Genomic DNA, 23919 nt, shown 5'->3' with positions numbered 1-23919 from the left:
AGGGGAATTTTACCAAAAATATATTTTCACGTGTATTTCTAGTCAATCCACCATACATACGGTCTGGAAATATAATTTAGCCTACAGTTGCATCATAGCTATCGAAAAAGTTGCATAGCCGAATCAAAGTACTTCACCATGCGAGACTTTGCACCACCCAGCTCTTCTATGCCAGTGATTCACAGAAAACAGCTCTTCTATGCCAGGGATTCACAGAAAACAGCTCTTCTATGCCAGGGATTCACAGAAAACAGCTCTTCTATGCCAGGGATTCACAGAAAACAGCTCTTCTATGCCAGGGATTCACAGAAAACAGCTCTTCTATGCCAGGGATTCACAGAAAACAGCTCTTCTATGCCAGTGACTCACAGAAAACAGCTCTTCTATGCCAGTGATTCACAGAAAACAGCTCTTCTATGCCAGTGACTCACAGAAAACAGCTCTTCTATGCCAGTGACTCACAGAAAACAGCTCTTCTATGCCAGTGACTCACAGAAAACAGCTCTTCTATGCCAGTGACTCACAGAAAACAGCTCTTCTATGCCAGTGATTCACAGAAAGTAGCTCTTGCTAGCTGAATCCACTTGTCGCATTGTTCATATGTGTTCAACCGACTGTGGACGTGTAATTCAAATTATCTTCAGTGACCAATGTTTACTAGAGCTCGGCCCGATCCCTACCCATGCCCGCGACGTTCAGGCCCTACACTACCCAGGCCAGATTGCTTCTGCCCGAAACCAGAAATGATAAATCATTTCCTCCGTTAGTAAATTAGCTACTCCTCTCTGTGTGTCACCCGCTTCCTGCTGGCTCTGCATGTGTGTGAGTATAGCAACGGCTCCACTTAGGCTGCTCTGCTCAATGACGGGACACGACGAGAGCACAGAGCATGGCTGTTCGCTACTTTCCGTCACGCTAAACTCCGGCAAATCTCAAGGAACATTATTATTTTCTGTGAAATAATCTCTCCTGTCATATATTTGATTAAGGTGAAGCACTTTTGAGACACCACAGGAGGTTGATGGCACCTTAATTGGGGAGGACGGGCTCATGATAATGGCTGGAGCAGAATTAGTGGAATGGTATATATGTGTTTGATATCATTCCAGTCATTATTATGAGCCATCCACCCCTCAGCAGCCTCCACTGTTTGACACCTACTGTTGAACCAAGTTCAACCCACACACCGACCACTCTACCCAGTTAGAGAGAGGGGAATCTTGGGAGTTGTAGGAATTAACTCAAATGGACAATGGTGAACATCAGGACTGATCAGGACATTCAAAGATGGATATCTAGACACCGACATCGTTTTGAAATGCCTTTTTTTTGTGAATGCATCTACCTTGGACTACTGAAAACAACAAAACCACTCGATTACATGGGTAAAATAGTCCTTTAAGCAAGGTGCCTTGTGACTGGCATAAAATGCTGTGGAAAAAGCCAAGAAAAAGTGCTTCGCTTGGCTAAACTGACAGTCTTAGGCAGGCAAAGTCATTAACTATGTCACATATACAAACAGTGCCCGAACAAATTAGTAATTATGGGGTAGTACTTACTTTTACAGCATTCACTCTGTGTAGCAATTATGCTGTTTATATTTATGGGCATTCTGGAAGCTTCTAACCAGTGGCTAATTCAGCTTGGGCTAAAAGGGTGATTCTCTAAACTATGACATCATCCACTTATAATGTCATCCAGTCTTCTAGATCATTCAGGGACTTGGTAGAGCTAGTTTGGGGCTGTCATTTCAAAGTCACATAGAACCATGAAAAACTAGATAGACACTAGGGAAAAGAATTAGAACGTTACCTTCGCATGATTGCCCATCTAAGCTGAGCGTGAATCCATCGTTACACAAGCAGACAAAGTATCCCTCAAAGTTGGAGCACCTCCCGTTGGCACAAGTTGACGGGTCCAGGCATTCGTCTACGTCTGGGCAGAGTCAAGAAAATGGGAGTCAAAGACTTTTACAATGTGCTTAATATCTCAAATGTCTAAACATGCTGACATGTTAGGAAGGATATTTGAAAAAGAAACTCCAGCACACTGGTATTTGTGATTAATGGATTGGGCCAACCTTCACCTGGGTTAAGGTAATGCACCTGGAACTGCATAATGTGTGTAAACAACCCTCATTATCTTGGATAGGATACAACCACACGAACACAGACCCATTGAAAGTTGGCATGACGTAGCTAAGAAGCTAAACCAGCACCACTACCTCCAATGAGACTTTGGAGGGTCTCCCTATGGGATTGGCTGTGTGACCCAGACATCTGCAGGCTGGGTTACTGCTGCTATAAAGGCCTATCTGGACTGTGTCACATGGTCTAACGACTTCCTGTTCCGACTCGTATCATATCTACCCGCTGTGGCTGGGTCAGGATACTGTGTGAATACTACTCACAGCCATCCACCACATGCAACACAGACTCTCTGGGAACGCTGAGTGACGCACCTTTCCTAAAGTGTTCTTTGTCCTTGTACAGTTGCGCCGAAATATATTAGCACACGTAGTTTTCTTAAATAATTCCCTATGTCTTCTAAAATAAGTTAAAAAATATATATTGGTCACCACAACTTGTGATTAGATTTTCAAGATTAACGAACCAATTGTATTTTTGTAAACTTATGTTCACAACTTTAATCGAGAAAATAAAGACAAATGACATGGACAAAATTATTGGCACCCGGAGCTAGTACTTGGTTGCGCAGCCTTTCACCAAGATAACTGCAGAAGGGTGCCAATATATTTGGCCATCATTTTATGTGTCCATGGTTGGTATTAAACAGAAATGGATTAGGTTCCTATAAACTCATGTTAAATATGGCTGTGCAACACTGTCCATACAGCTTTGGGCTGTCGTTTGAAAGTCACATAAAACCATGAAACATAGAGATAGACACTAGGGAAAAGAATTAGGATGTTACCTTCACATGATTGTCCATCTGAGCTGAGCGTGAATCCATCGTTACACAAGCAGACAAAGTATCCCTCAAAGTTGGAGCACCTCCCGTTGGCACAAGTTGACGGGTCCAGGCATTCGTCTACGTCTGGGCAGAGTCAAGAAAATGGGAGTCAAAGACTTTTACAATGTGCTTAATATCTCAAATGTCTAAACATGCTGACATGTTAGGAAGGATATTTGAAAAAGAAACTCCAGCACACTGGTATTTGTGATTAATGGATTGGGCCAACCTTCACCTGGGTTAAGGTAATGCACCTGGAACTGCATAATGTGTGTAAACAACCCTCATTATCTTGGATAGGATACAACCACACGAACACAGACCCATTGAAAGTTGGCATGACGTAGCTAAGAAGCTAAACCAGCACCACTACCTCCAATGAGACTTTGGAGGGTCTCCCTATGGGATTGGCTGTGTGACCCAGACATCTGCAGGCTGGGTTACTGCTGCTATAAAGGCCTATCTGGACTGTGTCACATGGTCTAACGACTTCCTGTTCCGACTCGTATCATATCTACCCGCTGTGGCTGGGTCAGGATACTGTGTGAATACTACTCACAGCCATCCACCACATGCAACACAGACTCTCTGGGAACGCTGAGTGACGCACCTTTCCTAAAGTGTTCTTTGTCCTTGTACAGTTGCGCCGAAATATATTAGCACACGTAGTTTTCTTAAATAATTCCCTATGTCTTCTAAAATAAGTTAAAAAATATATATTGGTCACCACAACTTGTGATTAGATTTTCAAGATTAACGAACCAATTGTATTTTTGTAAACTTATGTTCACAACTTTAATCGAGAAAATAAAGACAAATGACATGGACAAAATTATTGGCACCCGGAGCTAGTACTTGGTTGCGCAGCCTTTCACCAAGATAACTGCAGAAGGGTGCCAATATATTTGGCCATCATTTTATGTGTCCATGGTTGGTATTAAACAGAAATGGATTAGGTTCCTATAAACTCATGTTAAATATGGCTGTGCAACACTGTCCATACAGTTTTGGGCTGTCGTTTGAAAGTCACATAAAACCATGAAACATAGAGATAGACACTAGGGAAAAGAATTAGGATGTTACCTTCACATGATTGTCCATCTGAGCTGAGCGTGAATCCATCGTTACACAAGCAGACAAAGTATCCCTCAAAGTTGGAGCACCTCCCGTTGGCACAAGTTGACGGGTCCAGGCATTCGTCTACGTCTGGGCAGAGTCAAGAAAATGGGAGTCAAAGACTTTTACAATGTGCTTAATATCTCAAATGTCTAAACATGCTGACATGTTAGGAAGGATATTTGAAAAAGAAACTCCAGCACACTGGTATTTGTGATTAATGGATTGGGCCAACCTTCACCTGGGTTAAGGTAATGCACCTGGAACTGCATAATGTGTGTAAACAACCCTCATTATCTTGGATAGGATACAACCACACGAACACAGACCCATTGAAAGTTGGCATGACGTAGCTAAGAAGCTAAACCAGCACCACTACCTCCAATGAGACTTTGGAGGGTCTCCCTATGGGATTGGCTGTGTGACCCAGACATCTGCAGGCTGGGTTACTGCTGCTATAAAGGCCTATCTGGACTGTGTCACATGGTCTAACGACTTCCTGTTCCGACTCGTATCATATCTACCCGCTGTGGCTGGGTCAGGATACTGTGTGAATACTACTCACAGCCATCCACCACATGCAACACAGACTCTCTGGGAACGCTGAGTGACGCACCTTTCCTAAAGTGTCCTTTGTCCTTGTACAGTTGTGCCGAAATATATTAGCACACATGTACAGTGCTGTGAAAAAGTATTTGCCCCTTCCTGATTTCTTATTTTTTTGCACATTTGTCACACTTAAATGTTTCAGATCAAACAAATGTAAATATTACACAAACATAACCCAAGTAAACACACAATGCAGTTTTAAGTGATTTTATTTATTAAGGGAAAAAAGCTATCTGAACCTTCATGGCCCTATGTGACAAAGTAATTGCCCCCTAAACCTAATAACTGGTTGTGCCACCCTCAGCAGCAACAACTGCAATCAAGCGTTTGCGATAACTGGCAATGAGTCTTTCACATCGCTGTGGAGGAATTTTGGCCCACTCTTTGCAGAATTGTTTTAATTCAGCCACATTGGAGGGTTTTCGAGCATGAATCGCCTTTTTAAGGTCACGCCACAGCATATCAATCGGTTTCAAGTCCAGACTTTGACTAGGCCACTCCAAAACCTTCATTTTGGGTTTTTTAAGCCATTCAGAGGTGGACTTGCTGGTGAGTGTTGGATCATTGTCCTGCTGCAGAACCCAAGTGCGCTTCAGCTTGAGGTCACGAACTAATGGCCGGACATTCTCCTTCAGGATTTTTTTGGTAGAGAGCAGAATTCATGGTTCCATCAATCACAGCAAGTCGTCCAGGTCCTGAAGCAGCAAAGCAGCCCCAGACCATCACACCACCACCATATTTGACTGTTGGTATGATGTTCTTTTTCTGAAATGCTGTGTTACTTTTACGCCAGATGTAACGGGACGCACACCTTCCAAAAAGTTCAACTTTTGTCTCGTCAGTCCACAGAGTATTTTCCCAAAAGTCTTGGGGATCATCAAGATGTTTTTTGCCAAAAGTGAGACAAGCCTTTATGTTATTTTTGGTCAGCAGTGGTTTTTGCCTTGGAACTCTGCCATGGATGCCATTTTTGCCCAGTCTCTTTCTTATGGTTGAGTCATGAACACTGACCTTAAGTGAGGCCTGCAGTTCTTTAGATGTTGTTGTGGGTTTTTTTGTGACCTCTTGGATGAGTCATCGCTGCGCTCTTGGGGTAATTTTGGTAGGCCGGCCACTCCTGGGAAGTTTCAGCACTGTTCCAAATTTTCTCCATTTGTGGATAATGGCTCTCACCATGGTTCGCTGGAGTCCCAAAGCTTTAGAAATGGCTTTGTAACCCTTTCCAAACTGATAGATTACTTAATTACTTTGTTTCTCATCTGTTCTGGAATTTCTTTGGATCGCGACATGTCGTCTTGCTTTTTGAGATCTTTTGGCCTACTTCACTTTGTCAGACAGGTTCTATTTAAGTGATTTCTTGATTCAACAGGTCTGGCAGTAATCAGACCTTGGTGTGGCTAGTGAAATTGAACTCAGCTTTCCAAAACATGTGATTAACCACAGTAAATTAATGATTTAACAAGGGGGGGCAATTACTTTGTCACATAGGGCCATGAAGGTTCGGATAGCTTTTTCCCCTTAATAAATAAAATAATCACTTAAAAACTGCATTTTGTGTTTACTTGGGTTATCTTTGTGTATATTAAAATTAGTTTGATGATCTGAAACATTTAAGTGTGACAAATGTGCAAAAAAATAAGAAATCAGGAAAGAGGCAAATACTTTTTCACAGCACTGTAGTTTTCTTAAATAATTCCCTATGTCTTCTAAAATAAGTTAAAAAATATATATTGGTCACCACAACTTGTGATTAGATTTTCAAGATTAAAGAACCAATTGTATTTTTGTAAACTTATGTTCACAATTTTAATTGAGAAAATAAAGACAAATGACATGGACAAAACTATTGGCACCCGGGGCTAGTACTTGGTTGCGCAGCCTTTCACCAAGATAACTGCAGAAGGGTGCCAATATATTTGGCCATCATTTTATGTGTCCATGGTTGGTAGAAATAGATTAGGCTCCTAGAAACTCATGTTAAATATGGCTGTGCAACACTGTCCATACAGCTTTGGGCTGTCGTTTGAAAGTCACATAAAACCATGAAACATAGAGATAGACACTAGGGAAAAGAATTAGGATGTTACCTTCGCATGATTGTCCATCTAAGCTGAGCGTGAATCCATCGTTACACAAGCAGACAAAGTATCCCTCAAAGTTGGAGCACCTCCCGTTGGCACAAATTGATGGGTCCAGGCATTCGTCTACGTCTGGGCAGAGCCAAGAAAATGGGAGTCAAAGACTTTTACAATGTGCTTAATATCTCAAATGTCTAAACATGCTGACATGTTAGGAAGGATATTTGAAAAAGAAACTCCAGCACACTGGTATTTGTGATTAATGGATTGGGCCAACCTTCACCTGGGTTAAGGTAATGCACCTGGAACTGCATAATGTGTGTAAACAACCCTCATTATCTTGGATAGGATACAACCACACGAACACAGACCCATTGAAAGTTGACATGACCTAGCTAAGAAGCTAAACCAGCACCACTACCTCAATGAGACTTTGGAGGGTATCCCTGGCTGTGTGACCCTGGCATCTGCAGGCTGGGTTACTGCTGCTATAAATATGGTTGGGTAATACTGTCCATACAGGGTAGGGATTTCACTCATAGAATGTGTGTGTTGATTCTGCTGCAGGTCTCCCAGGCAGCTAACATGATGTCTTGGAGCTAGGATTAAGCCTGATGTGAGGCCTAATGCACCTCAATGACAAGACAAAGTACCACCAGACTGCCCTCAATCTGCTATACTGTACCCAGCGACCTAGTCTGCAATCCACATGTACAGTGCCTTGCAAAAGGATTCACCCCCTTAGCATTTTTCCTATTTTGTTGCATTACAACCTGTAATTTAAATAGATTTTTATTTGGATTTCATGTAATGGACATACACAAAATAGTCGAAATTGTTGAAGTGAAATTAAAAAAATAAATTAAAAACAGAAAAGTGGTACGTGCATAGAGTATGTATTCACCCCCTTTACTATGAAACCCCTAAATAAGATCTGGTATAACCAATTACCTTCAGAAGTCACATAATTAATTAACCTGTTGGGGCTAGGGGGCAGTATTTGCACGGCCGGATAAAAAAAACGTACCCGATTTAAACTGGTTACTACTCTTGCCCAGAAACGAGAATATGCACATACTTAGTAGATTTGGATAGAAACCACTCTAAAGTTTCTAAAACTGTTTGAATGGTGTCTGTGAGTATAACAGAACTCATATGGCAGGCCAAAACCTGAGAAGATTCCATACAGGAAGTGCCCTGTCTGACAATTTGTTATCCTTCTGTTGCATCTCTATCGAAAATACAGCATCTCTGCTGTAACGTGACATTTTCTAAGGCTTCCATTGGCTCTCAGAAGGCGCCAGAAAGTGGAATGACGTGTGTCCTGTCTCTGGGCGAAGAACAGCAGGATAATTTGTGAGTGGTCAGGCTGGGGACAGTGACACTGGAGATGCGCGTTCATGAGAATTCTCCATTTTTTTCATTCAGCCTTTGAATGAATACAACGTCGCCCGGTTGGAATATTATCGTTATTTTACGAGAAAAATAGCATAAAAATTGATTTTAAACAGCGTTTGACATGCTTCTAAGAACGGTAATGGAATATTTTGACATTTTTTGTCACGAAATGCGCTCGCACGTCACCGTTTGGATAGTTACCTGAACGCATGAACAAAACGGCGGTATTTGGATATAACTATGGATTATTTGGAACCAAACCAACATTTGTTGTTGAAGTAGAAGTCCTGGGAGTGCATTCTGACGAAGAACAGCAAAGGTAATCCAATTTTTCTTATAGTAAATCTGAGTTTGGTGAGGGCCAAACTTGGTGGGTGTCAAATTAGCTAGCCGTGATGGCCGGGCTATGTACTCAGAATATTGCAAAATGTGCTTTCGCCGAAAAGCTATTTTAAAATCTGACACCGCGATTGCATAAAGGAGTTCTGTATCTATAATTCTTTAAATAATTGTTATGTATTTTGTGAACGTTAATCGTGAGTAATTTAGTAAATTCACCGGAAGTTTGCGGTGGGTATGCTAGTTCTGAACATCACATGCTAATGTAAAAAGCTGGTTTTTGATATAAATATGAACTTCATTGAACAAAAAATGCATGTATTGTATAACATAATGTCCTAGGAGTGTCATCTGATGAAGATCATCAAAGGTTAGTGCTGCATTTAGCTGTGGTTTTGGTTTTTGTGACATATATGCTTGCTTTGAAAATGGCTGTGTGATTATTTTTTGGCAGGGTACTCTCCTGACATAATCTAATGTTTTTCTTTCGCTGTAAAGCCTTTTTGAAATCGGACAATGTAGTTAGATTAACGAGAGTCTTGTCTTTAAAATGGTGTAACATAGTCATATGTTTGAGAAATTGAAGTTATAGCATTTTTGAGGTATTTGTATTTCACGCCACGCGATTCCACTGGCTGTTGACTTGTGTCCCACCTCGCCCAGGGAGGTTAGAAAAGCCCACCTGTGTGCAATCTAAGTGTCACATGATGTGTCACATGATCTCAGTATATATACACCTGTTCTGAAAGGCCCCAGAGTCTGCAACACCATTAAGCAAGGGGCACCACCAAGCAAGCGACACCATGAAGACCAAGGAGCTCTCCAAACAGGTCAGGGACAAAGTTGTGGAGAAGTACAGATCAGGGTTGGGTTATAAAAACAGAGCACCATTAAATCCATTATTAAAAAATTGAAAGAATATGGCACCACAACAAACCTGCCAAGAGAGGGCCGCCCACCAAAACTCATGGACCAGGCAAGGAGGGCATTAATCAGAGAGGCAACAAAGAGACCAAAGATAACCCTGAAGGAGCTGCAAAGCTCCACAGCGGAGTTGGAGTATCTCTCCATAGGACCACTTTAAGTCGTACACTCCACAGAGCTGGGCTTTATGGAAGAGTGGCCAGAAAAAAAAAGCAATTGCTTAAAGAAAAAAATAAGCAAAGACGTTTGGAGTTCGCCAAAAGGCATGGGGGAGACTCCCCAAACATATGGAAGAAGGTTCTTTGGTCAGATGAGACTAAAATGGAGCTTTTGGCCATCAAGGAAAACGCTATGTCTGGCTCAAACCCAACACCTCTCATCACCCTGAGAACACCATCCCCACAGTGAAGCATGGCAGTGGCAGCATCATGCTGTGGGGATGTTTTTCATCGGCAGGGACTGGGAAACTGGTCAGAATGATGGATGGCGCTAAATGCAGGGAAATTCTTGAGGGAAACCTGTTTCAGTCTTCCAGAGAATTGAGACTGGGACGGAGGTTCACCTTCCAGCAGGACAATGACCCTAAGCATACTGCTAAAGCAACACTCGAGTGGTTTATGGGGAAACATTTAAAAGTCTTGGAATGGCCTAGTCAAAGCCCAGACCTCAATCCAATTAAGAATCTGTGGTATGACTTAAAGACTGCTGTACACCAGCAGAACCCATCCAACTTGAAGGAGCTGGAGCAGTTCTGCCTTGAAGAATGGGCAAAAATCCCAGTGGCTAGATAGGCCAAGCTTATAGAGACATATCCCAAGAGACTTGCAGCTGTAATTTCTGCAAAAGGTGGCTCTACAAAGTATTGACTTTGGGGGGTGAATAGTTATGCATGCTCAGGTTATTTTTTATTTTTTCCTTATTTCTTGTTTGTTTCGCAATAAAACATATTTTGCATCTTCAAAGTGGTAGGCATGTTGTGTAAATCAAATGATACAAACCCCCCAAAAATCTATTTTAATTCCAGACTGTAAGGCAACAAAATAGGAAAAATGCCAAGGGGGTGAATACTTTCGCAAGGCACTGTAGCTGGTGAGTTTTCAAAGGTGGGCTGTATATGACCAACAGCAGGTTAAAAAAAACATATTACTGTAAGCGGAGGATAGTATGAAACGCTAAAGATTAAATGAGGATAGTCTTAGAAATGCTAAATATTGATATTGTCTCACTAAATACCTCGCCAAAAATACAGTCTGTCCCAATTCCCCTTGCTTGCAGTCTGTGTGAGGGCTTTGAGAAGACAGAAGCAGTGAACCAGCGCTGTGGCTCAGGGATTCAGGGGAAACTCTTGGACTTCGTAGTAAAGGCGGAGTGTAAGAGAGATGGAGTGGGGGACGAGCCAATGTCAATACCAGCCGCAGGACAAAGCACACACCTAACAGCAGAGCAGTGGGTGATCTCTCCACGTTCGTACAGACACACACACCCCTACACCATATATACAAAAGTATTTGGACACTCCTTCAAATTAGTGGATTCGGCTATTTCGGCCACACCCGTTGCTGACAGGTGTATAAAATTGAGCACACAGCCATGCAATCTCCATAGACAAACATTGGCAGTAGAATGGCCTTACTGAAGAGCTCAGTGACTTTCAACGTGGCACCGGAATAGGATGCCACCTTTCCAACAAGTCAGTTCATCACATTTCTGCCCTGCAAGAGCTTCCCCGGTCAGCTGTAAGTGCTGTTATTGTGAAGTGGAAGGCCACACAAGCTCACAGAATGAGAACGCTGAGTGCTGACGCATGTCGCGAGTAAAAATAATTTGTCCTCGGTTGTAACACTCCCTACCGAGTTCCAAACTGCCTCTGGAAGCAACGTCAGAAAAATAACTGTTCGAAGGGAGCTTCATGAAATGGGTTTCCATGGCTGAGCAGCCGCACACAAGCCTAAGATCACCATGCGCAATGTCAAGCGTCGGCTGGAGTGGTGTAAAGCTTGCCGCCATTGGACTCTGGAGCAATGGAAATGTGTTCTTTGGAGTGATGAATCACGCTTCACCATCTGGCAGTCCGACGGACAAATCTGGGCTTGGCGGATGCCAGGAAAATGCTACCTGCCCCAATTTATAGTGCCAAGGGCAAAGTTTGGTGGAGGAGGAATAATGGTCTGGGCCTGTTTTTCATGGTTCGGCAGGCCTAATCGCCCAACATCTGTGCCCGTCCTCACTAACGCTCTTGTGGATGAATGGAAGCAAGTCCCCGCAGCAATGTTCTAACATCTAGTGGAAAGCCTTCCCAGAAGAGTGGAAGCTGTTATAGCAGCAAAGGTGGACCAACTCCATATTAACGCCCATGATTTTGGAATGAGATCTTCGACAAGCTGGTGTCCACATACTTCGGTGATGTAGTGTATGTTTAAACTGTACATGCGTGCACACACACACTCACGCACAAGACACAGAACGATGGATTGTCAAACAAGTCTTTTTTTTTTTTTACTCCAAATTGGTGGAAGGAATTTGAATGCAGAGCCAAGCCGCTCCAGTAATTTCGATGCTCCTGATTATTTGTGAGGGAAGGAGAATGTTCAGTCACATACCGACACACTGTCCTCCCTGGCCCTGGAAGCCCTTTGGACACAGATCACACTCATACGAGCCTGGGAAGTTGATGCACAGGCCGGACGGACACACACCCAAGTCCAGACACTCATTTATATCTATGAGAGAGAGAGAGAGTGAGAGAGAGAGAGAGACAGAGAGAGAGACAGAGGTGTGGGGAAATGAGTTTTATAAAAGAGGCAAGGAGAGAATCAACACCAAAAAAGGCCATTGGTTTCAGTGGGATGAGTGCTTGATGTGTGAGGAAGCATACCATGTTATTGATAGGTCAAAAACAGCCATGCCCTTGTCTTACCATGAAACCCCCTCTAATTCTCCTGCCCCTAAAGCTCTCAAAATAGAACTCAAATATGGGAAGGGTGCGTCCTGTACCTTCACACTGGCCTGTCGGGCTCATCCTGTAGCCGCTGTCACAGTGCAAACAGGTGTAGAAACCCACGGTGTTGACACAAAAATCATCCTCAGGACACGTGTGGGTGTTCAGACACTCGTTTAAATCTGAGAAAGGGATGTAGAGAGGGAGGGAGAGACGAAGAGAGAGAGACAGAGATGGGAGAGATTTGAAGATAGCAGAGCGGTCACTTGGCTCCAACAAAGACAGTACATTCAAGAATCTTTGAAGAATAACCATTCCTTTTTTGGTACTCACCCGAACCCATTAAGCATAATCCCCAAAACCCTGGCGAAATGTGATGGCGTACCAATAATTCTAGTCCTGTGTCGCTAATGTTGTACAACCATGTCAGACACTACTCCGTCCAATGTCAACAATGGCAGCGTAAGTTCAGGCTAAAGTGATGGAATCTTTTGATCTGTCCATCGATCTGTGCCAAACCTTCATTTACGCCAGTCTGAGTGTGATATCCATCTATCTAAACTATTTGGACAGTCTGGCATTATAGAGGGCTTGGAGTTTGGCTCATGACACCCTTTCCTTGACTTTAACTGAATAACATGGACATTGCTGATTCATGCCAGGCCTATCCCTGCTTCATGCCCTCCTTGCCCCCTAAGATGGACCACTGCCAGGCTAAAGTGACTGGAACTTCCTCTGAGGGCCGTGGGCGGGACTTCCTGTGGGACATTAAAAAAAGACAGAACAAAGGAGGAAAGAAACTGGGACCCCTAATTTGCCTCTTAAACGGTGTGATACCAACAAAAATAACCTCCTCAGCTGGGTAGCCAGGATACCACTCCCTTCCTTAGAAACCAAACATCCCCCACCCTGATGCAGAGAGTGGGAGTCCATGAGTCAACAAAACAAGTCACAGACTGCACATAGAGTGCACACTTTCTTTTTGTTTTAACGTGACATGTAGTGTTTCTTCTGGGTAAGTCAGGGTTCTCAATGTCTTTTTAGTTTAGTTTTCACTGAACGTTCCATCTGCCTATAAAATATTTAGGGCTGTCGTCCTCATGTTGCCTGTTTTGGTGCTCATATCCACATATAAATCCCTTGCAAACAGTAATAAATTATACTCTCATATTTCATTTTCAGATGTTAGTCTGTTACAGTACAGTTATGGGGAAATAATCACCAGCTTTTTGCCTCTGCAAACCTAATTTTGTGTCATTTTGTGGAATTGAAAACGTGTGTAGAAACACCAGAAACCACCTAATAACAGTGTTCCCAGTATTTATATCCCAGGATAGGGAGGATGAGGAGGAGGACGTCGCTAATGGGCCACACTGTGGTCACCATCTAAAACTTTGCCCCTATCTCCAGGGAGGGGGGCTAAGCCAACAGGGAACTATACTGAAGACGACTGGGGAAATGAAAACACCCAAACGGCTATCCAAATGCCTGGTACTGCGGTGCACAGCAGGTATTGAATCTCCGAGGCTTCTGCTATTGTTTTTGGTGTGTCTCTGTATTTCAGGGAGCGTGGTGGTATGTGTGTGAAATGGCTTTACCAATGCAACTGGTTCCCTCCTCATCTGTCATGAAGCCTGCTTGGCACACACACAGGAAGCTGCCGGGAGTGTTCTTGCAGCGGCCGTTGGAGCACAATGATGCAGAATCCAGGCATTCATCAACATCTATCCACAGGTACAGCATGGCAGGAGACATGGGATGGAACATGAGTCAACTTGCTTAGAGACATACTGACATGACACGTAAGTGGATTCAAGTAGCATGAGATGCAGTGGATATAGAGTCTTTATTTCAAACCATCACTGTAGCAAAGAGGTCGCTAAAGGATTCTCCTACCGTGTCTAAATGTATACATAACTATTCCTTCATCAAGAGAGGCCTCCAAAAGGCTAGTAAAATCATTCCTATTTACTGATGTAATTAAATGGATCTGGGCGCAATGTGAAGAGTGAAATCCAATCAGACCAAATGAGAAGAGGACTATTCCCATTGGTCTGATAAATGGATGTGACCTTTGACTTCTTGTTTCTCACCTACACAGGTGGTGTGTGTCTCGTCCATCTGGTAGCCCTTGTTACAGATGCAGGTATAACCCTCGGCAGAGTTGTAGCACAACCCCTGGCCACAGATGTGAGGGTTCACCTTGCACTCATCCACCTCTGGCCGAGAGAGAGAAAGAGAGAGAGAGGAGGGAGAGAGAGAAGGAAACCTCATGCTACTCTTCAAATATTAAATACAAAAATACAGTTTCTATATGCGCGGCATAAACAAATCTATTCCATTCCTGCAAATGTCCTTTCCTCTCCCTAGCTAATAGTCTCATCAGCATCCCACTCATGGCTGCAAATGTGTTTTTGTATGACAAATCTGCTCAGTATGTGCATCAATCTGTCTACTCAGTCTTGACAGTGGGAAATTGCCTTACATACCACAGAGGGAAAGTAGGGAATAGAGTAAATCATAGTGTCTAATACCCATCAAAAGGCATCGATATGCAGACATATTACAGACGTGGGTCACTGGGCCTAAAGTTCCAGAGACCTAAGGACTCCATATACGCCGAAACTGTCCAATCACAGTGACTGAAAGGTTGGGCCATTTCAGATCTTGATGAGAAGTAGAGAACATAAAAGGGGGATTAAATGAGTGGTGATAGATTGTCACAGGGCAATCTATCAAAATACATTATTAATACTTTACCCAAGAATTTGTGTTACTGAGGTAGTCAATGTCAGAAAGCTTGATGACTGGGCTTCTTCATAGCTCAGCAGGCCAGTATGGTGGAATTAAATGAATTGAAGTATTACTGTACACATTTCAATAGGTGAAGTTCCTTTGCTCAAATATGCTACAGTGGCATCTCCTCAGGAATACAGTTCAATTACTGTTAAACTGCTGTGTTTTATACGGGATTTAGCGAGGACATCAGTCAAATAGAGGAGGATGGGCCCCTGCTTACTCTCAAGCTTTATATAGAGGATTTACTTTAAAAAGAAACATCAGGTTCAGAATGATTCGCAAGCATTGAGGCACGGAGACCAGAGACTAATCACAGTAAGGATGATTAAGAAAAGAAGGAGGCAATTATGCCGCCCAGTTTACTGAGTGTCTGTCATCGGGAGGCCTCATAACATTTCTGTGGCCTCTTAATATGGTGTCACCTTTCCGGGACACCAGGACGTAAAGCGCTGAGGTGAGAGAGGTCTGGGGGTTTGGATATCCGCCTAGCAAAAATAAACCAAAATATCCCTGCGGTCCCCTGATTGGTCCAAGAGGTTTATGTGGGCCTGGCACCAGATAGTTCCACTCCCTTCCCTCCACACTAGTCTCCGTGCCGACACTCTCTCTCCTCTAGTGCTCTGAAAATTCCCGTCTTCCTCACCCAGGGTATCAAAATAAAAACAGGTGGGTTTCACACAAGTGGTTGCCTAGCGATGGCACCAATCACTGGCATTCCCCTTTGAAGAAACATGGCAACAAAATGTAAAATTGGAATCTCTTAAATAAAACAATACAGGACCCAAATATACTTCTGTGAGGGTCAGGTGAGAAATAAAAGTTTCTCAGCATTTTCATTGGAGTGATTTGAAGCCATAATGATGTTGTTAGACTATTCACATCTAGAAAGTGGAGAGAGAGACTTCATGTTGCTGTGGCCCCTCAACAGCAACACATGACTCCTAAATATAGAAGAGCACAGAATATTCTCACAACGGGGGAGAACCCCAAGGACAAAGAAAGGAGGTCAGGGAGAGTTAGAAAGTGCCATGTTCCCAGTCTGTGCAAATTCCTCTTATCGGCCTATTTTTTGCCCGTGACCTGGGAGGAATTCAGACACAGGGTTAAACACAAATAAAGGGTCAGTTAATGGGCGAGTGAGGGAGATAACACTGGGTGTATTTATGAACTAAGCTTGTGTTCCCTTCATCCCTCTAATCATTCATGATTTATACACAATCAGCTTGGGATAGCTCCGATACAGAATGTAGCAGGGATAGTAGGTATCAACCCATCAGCTGCACATTGACCTAACACTAAACTATGTCCAAATGTCACACCGTTACTGTAGTCAGTGTGAGCACTTACCTGCTGACTGAGAAGGGGCGATGTCCTGGCCAGCGTTGGTGGGGAGGATCAGGGCTGGAGCAGGGGGCGACATTTCCTCCACAACCTCTGAGAGACCAGGACAGATAGAGCCAGGGGAGAGAACAGTGCAGTCAGACTTTCTGGGATCTTTAAAATGAGAGCTTCAATGGGTAAAAGTGTAATACAGTGTATACAGGGTAAAAGTGTAATACAGAGTATACAGGGTAAAAGTGTAATACAGAGTATACAGGGTAAAAGTGTAATACAGAGTATACAGGGTAAAAGTGTAATACAGAGTATACAGGGTAAAAGTGTAATACAGTGTATACAGGGTAAAAGTGTAATACAGAGTATACAGGGTAAAAGTGTAATACAGAGTATACAGGGTAAAAGTGTAATACAGAGTATACAGGGTAAAAGTGTAATACAGAGTATACAGGGTAAAAGTGTAATACAGAGTATACAGGGTAAAAGTGTAATACAGGGTGCTGTAGAAATCCCAGCGGACAGAGTTAAATCACTCTTCACCATCAAGTGCTGAGCTGACAGCTGTTTAAAGATTTTTCCAGCTTGGATACGTATTGAATGGAACAAAAAAACAACTATTTTTACAACAATTGAAACGTTGCGTTTCAATTAAGATAACCCTAGACTTGAGTCTGGAGAAGACCCATCACAAACGGCAGGTGCTCTTTCCCTTATGACGATTAGTCCTGTTACAGGGGAAAGAATACAAGATATTTTTCAAACCAACACATTTTCATTTTTATTCTGTCAGGTAAAATTGACCGTAAAGCACCAGTGGAGACCTACTTACATAGAGTTTGGTACAGTGCCAAAACAACCATCATAATTAAATAACTTGCAGACTTTCCCCTGTGAGAGTGAGCGCAGCCCTGTGAGACTGAAATAGCAGCAGAGATAGTAGAGGGGAAGGAAATGGATGAGACACCTTTGTAGGCCGGCTCCATCCTCATGGTAGAGACACCGGGAGAGAGCTGTGGCTGGATAGCCTCGGCCTCAACTATTGGACTACTACTAGTAGCCTCCAGAATAACCAGCTCCTTGAAGGACAGAACACAAGACAAACACAATATGGACCTCACGGTCAGCGGACTGATCCGTATAGACATGAGGTATCAGTGAGCAAGTACCGTTCATGCACCGTTGTCATGCGTGCGCTCGTCATATAGGCTGCTCAGCAGTAAACTAATTGGAGATCCGCTTGCATGACAGCCGAAGGAAGGAAAGAGTTTGAAGGGCTTGTAGAGCAAGATGGTGGGAAGCGAAACATGGGTTTTCATTGAGTAGATAGGGTCTATAGTTATCAGTTGTGAAGCGAAACATGGGTTTTCATTGAGTAGATAGGGTCTATAGTTATCAGTTGTGAAGCGAAACATGGGTTTTCATTGAGTAGATAGGGTCTATAGTTATCAGTTGTGAAGCGAAACATGGGTTTTCATTGAGTAGATAGGGTCTATAGTTATCAGTTGTGAAGCGAAACATGGGTTTTCATTGAGTAGATAGGGTCTATAGTTATCAGTTGTGAAGCGAAACATGGGTTTTCATTGAGTAGATAGGGTCTATAGTTATCAGTTGTGAAGCGAAACATGGGTTTTCATTGAGTAGATAGGGTCTATAGTTATCAGTTGTGTGGACTCCAACTTGACTTCAGCTTTTCTTTTTTTTTACCTTTGGAGTTTCTCTAGGGGAATGGATTGCGCAATAGTGTTTACTTACTCTGCCTTTATCAAAGTGCTTTAAAGAGTTTCAAGCTGCTGAGTCTACTGTTCCACTGAAAGAACCAATATATTGTAAAAGAGAGCTTCTATATTTACATAATTCAAATCATAATACAATACTAAATCCATTACAGAAAGGTTTCAGGACTGTTCCGTTTTGGAGACTCTTAGACAGCGTTTACATAGGCGGCCCGATTCTGATCCTTTGCCCAATTATTAGCAAAAGAGCTGATCTGATTGGTCAAAAGACTAATTAGTGGAAAAAGATCAGAATTGGGCTGCCTGTGTAAACGCATCCAAACAGTATGAGGCTGGACAAAAGCGCAAAGAGCAAAGTCTTAGCAGCTGTGATTGGCATTGACAGATGTTCCACTGTGAAGTGCTCTTAAGCTGAAAGCGTGGAGCAGTGATTGGGCCAAAGTCATGCAGTGGTGAGATGCTGACTTCATGCAGAGGTGACGCTGCAGGCTGCTTCTGCAGGTCGCTGCCATAGAGGCTAAAGGGTGAATCCTTCTTGTCGCATGCAAGAAAGCTATTTTATTTTCATTTTTATTTTTTTTGCAGAAGAAACCCAACCTACCTGCTCAGGTGCATCTGTGGCTACTGGTCAATAAAAAAAAATATGAAAAAAATATGAAGAAAAAAACAAGAGTGAGATCAAGAAAGAGTGGGACCGTTTGGAAGCACAAGGCTGGATATACCTGCCCTTGATCATCAAGTTGTCAGAGACAAGTACATCACATACTTCATTATATTTCTCCATTAAATATCTTCAGGCTTTTGAATAAATTAATAAACCTTACTGGCTGGGGCCAGAGGACCAATCATTTGCAATTCATAAGACTGTCACCTTCACAGGCTCTGGGGGTACGTTTAGCTGTTCATGGCCATGTCGAAACATGATCTTTTTCATAGCAACGGACAAATGTTAATCAGTTACAAGGTCGTTCCACTAACACCTTATTTTAAACACTGGCCAAATGCCATGTCATAACTCAACCCTCAGGCGTTTTTACGGTATTTAGATCTTGAGGTCATAAAAACAAACAGGATTGTTATTAATGTAGTACAACGTTGGGCATAAAGAAAAATCACCTCCACCAGGATTTTTAGCTCAGTGGTGCCAACTTTAGCCCCTTGTCGCATGCAAACACTAATCTACACAGGTTTGGGCAGTGGCTTTCCCACTTATTGTTTGTCTGAGTCTGTCCTCTGCATTGGAATCCTCTGTACTCGGAGCTCAAGAGAAGCTTAGCGGTAATTTGGACAAGTCTGTGCGCTCTAATGCTGCCAAGTTTCTCTTTCCCTCGCCAGCTCCCAAGCATGTTCTGAGCAATAAGAAAGAGGAGCTCCATCTCTCCTCTCGCTCAGAATCCAGAAGTTTGAGAGGCGACGGCAAGCCAAAGCATGTGAATCCTCATCATCCTGTCCAGGGTGGAACTGAATTGATGTCTGGTTGAGAGATATTTTTAAAGACCCCCCACACACTCACAACTCTCTGTTTAGTTTAACTTACAATACCAGTCAAAAGTTTGGACACACCTAGTCATTCAAGGGTTTTTATTTTTACTATATTGTAGAATAATAGTGACAACATCAAAACGATGAAATAACACATTTGGAATCATGTAGTAACCAAAAAGGTGTTAAACAAATCCAAATATAGTTTATATTTGAGATTCTTCAAAGTAGCCACCCTTTACCTTGATGACAGCTTTGCACACTCTTGGCATTCTCTCAACCTGCTTCAGGAGGAATGCTTTTCAAACCATCTTGAAAGAGTTCCCACATATGCTGAGTACTGGTTGGCTGGTTTTCCTTTACACGGAGGGACTCATCCCAAACCATCTCAATTGGGTTGTGGAGGCCAGGTCATCTGATGCAGCACGCCTAGTGGTTAGAGCGTTGGGCCAGTAACCGAAAGGTTGCTGGATCAAATCCCAGAGCTGACAAGGTAAAAATTAGTCATTCTGCCCCTGAGCAAGGCAGTTAACCCACTGTTCCCCGGGTGCCGAAGACATGGATGTCGATTATGGATGTCTGATTCAGAGGGGTTGGGTTAAATGCGGAAGACACATTTCAGTTGTACATCTGACTAGGTATCCCCTTTCCCTTTCTTGGTCAAATAGCCCTTAAACAGCCTGCATGAATGTTTTGGGTCATTGTCCTGTTGAAAAACAAAAGATAGTCCCACTAAGCGCAAACCAGATGGGATGGCGTATCGCTGCAGAATGCTGTGGTAGCCATGCTGGTTAAGTGTGCCTTCAATTCTAAATACATCACAGACAGTGTCACCAGCAAAGCACCCCCACACCATCACACCTCCTCCTCCATGCTTCATGGTGGGAACCACACAAGCGGCGATCATCCGTTCATCTACTCTGCGTCTCACAAAGTCACGGCAGTTGGAACCAAAAATCGCAAATTCAGGCTTATCAGACCAAAGGACAGATTTCCACCGTTCTAATGTCCATTGCTTGTGTTCCTTGGCCCAAGCAAGTATCTTCTTATTTTTGGTGTCCTTTAGTATTGGTTTCTTTGTAGCAATTAGACTATGAAGGCCTGATACATGCAGTCTCCTCTGAACAGTTGATGTTGAGATGTCTCTGTTACTTGAACTCTTTGAAGCATTTATTTGGGCTGCAATTTCTAAAGCTGGTAACTCTAATAAACTTATCCTCTGCAGCAGAGGTAGCTCTGGGTCCCTTTCCTGTGGCGGTCCTCATGAGAGCCAGTTTCATCATAGCGCTTGATGGATTTTGCGACTGCACTTGAAGAAACTTCCAAAGTTCTTGACATTTTCCGGATTGACTGACCTTCATATCTTAAAGTAACGATGACTGTCGTTTCTCTTCACTTATTTGAGCTGTTCTTGCCATAATATGGACTTGGTCTTTTACCAAATAGGGCTATTTTCTGTATACCACCCCTACCTTGTCACAACACAACTGATTGGCTCAAACATATTAAGAAGGACAGAAATTCCACAAATTAACTTTTAACAAGGCGCACCTGTTAATTTAAATGCATTCCAGGTGACTACCTCATGAAGCAGGTTGAGAGAAGGCCAAGAGTGTGCAATACTGTCATCAAGGCAAAGGGTGGCTACTTTAACACTTTTTTGGTTACTACATGATTCCATATGTGTTATTTCATAGTTTTGATGTCTTCACTATTATTCTACAATGTAGAAAATAGTAAAAAGAAAGAAAAACCCTGGAATGTGTAGGTGTGTCCAAACTTTTGACTGGTACTGTTGAACGGGTGGATTACTCTTTATTTGGACGAAAAAGTTTTGCGCTGGCACTGTAGGTACACAACATTGCACATATCAAAACAGCCCAGCATAGTGAAAAGACAAGAGCATGGCCCCTATTTATGAGTCACACTCAGTCCCACCCAGCTCAGCCCAATCTTCTGTCTCTGTCTTTCCATAGTACATTAGTAAAGATGGCTTCTCCTCTACTGTTGCTTGCTGTATGGTGTTGACTTGCCTGGTACAGAGGGAAGCTGTCTCTCAGCGACGCTCAAGGCCTCCACTGGTTTCTCATGTGTCGGCAGGGGCAGAGGCGGGGCCACAGGCTCTTGGTGGGTGATCATTGGCTTGTTGATGGTCTCAGGTTGGCTGGGTAGTTTATTGGGTGGTTTGGGCTTGTAAGATCCCGTGACAGTGTAGCCCATCCCACCAGGGCATATCTCCTTGAATTTAGCTAAAAAGTTGGAAAGAAAAATACAGTAAGTACATCCATACTTTATGCAAGACAATATATATATATATATATATATATATATATATATATATATATATATATATATTTTAAAAAATCAGGTTCAAAAGAACTGGCCACATTAAATATATTTATTTCACATAAATTATAGCTATGTGACTTATTTGGCTGACCTTTTATTTTATGTAACTCCAATGTAACGTTCAATAGGTTACATGCTGTTTGGTTTTTATTGTTGTAGCAGATTTGTGTATATCAGTCTCTGGGTCATTCCACCAATTGGGTGCCACTCAGTTTTCCACCACAAAACACCAGAAAAATTGTGAAAAAGAGTAGAACCAGTTCACCTGCTTTTACACTGTGGTTTTACGATTTTATTAGATGTAGAATTTTTTTGAAGAATAGTTTCACCATATTAAAATGAGAGTTCAGTTCAAGTAACAGGGTTGACCTTAAAATGAGGGAGAGTTTTTGGTTTTACATAAAAATGAATCACTAATCACATTAAATAAATAATAATCTTCAGAAATGACTTTGTCATGATGATTAAAACTTGGAGAAATGTTGGGGTTAAGATCTTCCTATAAGTCTAAGACGGTGCACAGAAGGACATTCGGTTTATATTAAAAAGGGAACTACATTTAATTTAACATCCTTTTAAAATTCAATATTGATGCACAATTTCTACTTAATATATCAAAGGGACGCAAAGGCACTCATTTCATGGAATGACCCTTCTGAGTTCTTTCTGAGCTCCACATAGCCTTCGTAATGTGTCCTCTCTGCAGGACTTGTGTTCCCATTAGAAACCAAGGACACAGTGGATCATGTCACTGAGGATAAAGACTGAGAGTCACACACTTGTCTCATTCTTGAATGTCTTTGTGCAACTAGCATTTTGTAAGGACTTAACTAGATTTGTTGGGGAAGTGTCATGTCAAGGCTTTCATTTATGTCCCAATGAATGAAAACAAAGTACCAACCATTGTTACACAGTGGAGCATCCACCAATCCAGTTTCATATAAGAATAGCACATGCTATCTATGCAGTTTCCCATTTTAACCAACAAGCATTTGCAAGAAGTTAGAATCTACCAAAATAAACTGTCTCCATCTCTATCTCAATTGAAAGAACCATGTCAGCCCATTGCAATTAAACCACGACATTGATAGTGAAAAAAATCTATCAGAATAATCAGTTACTAATCCAGCTACAAGCGCCTCTGCGATCATTCCGACAAACAAAGAAAAAATAACATTAAAGAGACCTTAGAAAATGCTGCCCTTTATACCAAGGTAAATTCTACGTGCTCAAGTTCATTTCCAGATAAAGGAGCACGTCTCTTATTTACTCTTATAACAGCTCTTCACCTTACCCACAGAAACGTTCTCACATTGGGAAAAATGGGCCCGGTTCCAAGCAATCATCCCCTAACTCTATTACACTCCCCATAACAACTTACTGTGCTACACTGGGAACTTTGAAGATCTGGCAACCAAATAATCTGGCAACCCAGATGATTTTAACGGGTGTTGTTAATTAGGCCAAACGAGGCCATCCAGTAATGTCTCCCGGAGCCTAGACAGACAATACAGGCACAGAGACAGAAAAGGCTTACACTTGTTCCCAGACTAACCTCCCAGGTCTAATGGAATGTTTGGCTCAATGTCATCAATTCATTAAGACAGACCTTTTCGAGTGGAAGTGTGAGGACTCAGCAAACAGTTTCTATCTATTTAGTGTGCCTGTGCTGCACATGATCTGCAGGTGTCAGCTATTGTGTCACCCCAGCCAACACTGACCATGATACCTGTACAGATGGCAATGGCGGATGGGGAGACAGGGTGGAATAAGGGGAGACAGGAGGAGAGTGCTGGTGCTGGAGATATAACTGCATCTAAAACCGTCTACTTGGCAAAGCAGTGAA

At 42.5% G+C, this 23919-nt stretch overlaps 1 protein-coding gene across 5 annotated transcripts in view; it reads right to left on the bottom strand.

The window, feature by feature from the left end:
* Positions 1-23919, bottom strand: part of LOC106576950 (latent-transforming growth factor beta-binding protein 1) — a 133842-nt gene that overhangs the window by 33504 nt on the left and 76419 nt on the right. For 3 of the 5 annotated variants that reach the window (XM_014154513.2, XM_014154517.2, XM_014154516.2), the window contains 12 exons: positions 21758-21973; positions 18844-18866; positions 17474-17585; positions 16522-16608; positions 14469-14594; positions 13974-14099; positions 12432-12557; positions 12038-12157; positions 6786-6908; positions 4057-4179; positions 2935-3057; positions 1813-1935 (listed from right to left, as the gene is read on the bottom strand). In XM_014154513.2, the coding sequence (XP_014009988.2) occupies positions 1813-1935; positions 2935-3057; positions 4057-4179; positions 6786-6908; positions 12038-12157; positions 12432-12557; positions 13974-14099; positions 14469-14594; positions 16522-16608; positions 17474-17585; positions 18844-18866; positions 21758-21973 (1428 nt within the window). The remainder of the gene's footprint in view (positions 1-1812; positions 1936-2934; positions 3058-4056; positions 4180-6785; positions 6909-12037; positions 12158-12431; positions 12558-13973; positions 14100-14468; positions 14595-16521; positions 16609-17473; positions 17586-18843; positions 18867-21757; positions 21974-23919) is intronic. The other 2 variants (XM_014154515.2, XM_014154518.2) reach the window with 1 other exon arrangement.

This window comes from Salmo salar, chromosome ssa18 (assembly GCF_905237065.1).
Source record: "Salmo salar chromosome ssa18, Ssal_v3.1, whole genome shotgun sequence".
NCBI classification, from domain to species: domain Eukaryota; kingdom Metazoa; phylum Chordata; class Actinopteri; order Salmoniformes; family Salmonidae; genus Salmo; species Salmo salar.
This window is presented reverse-complemented; position numbering and strand designations above follow the sequence as displayed.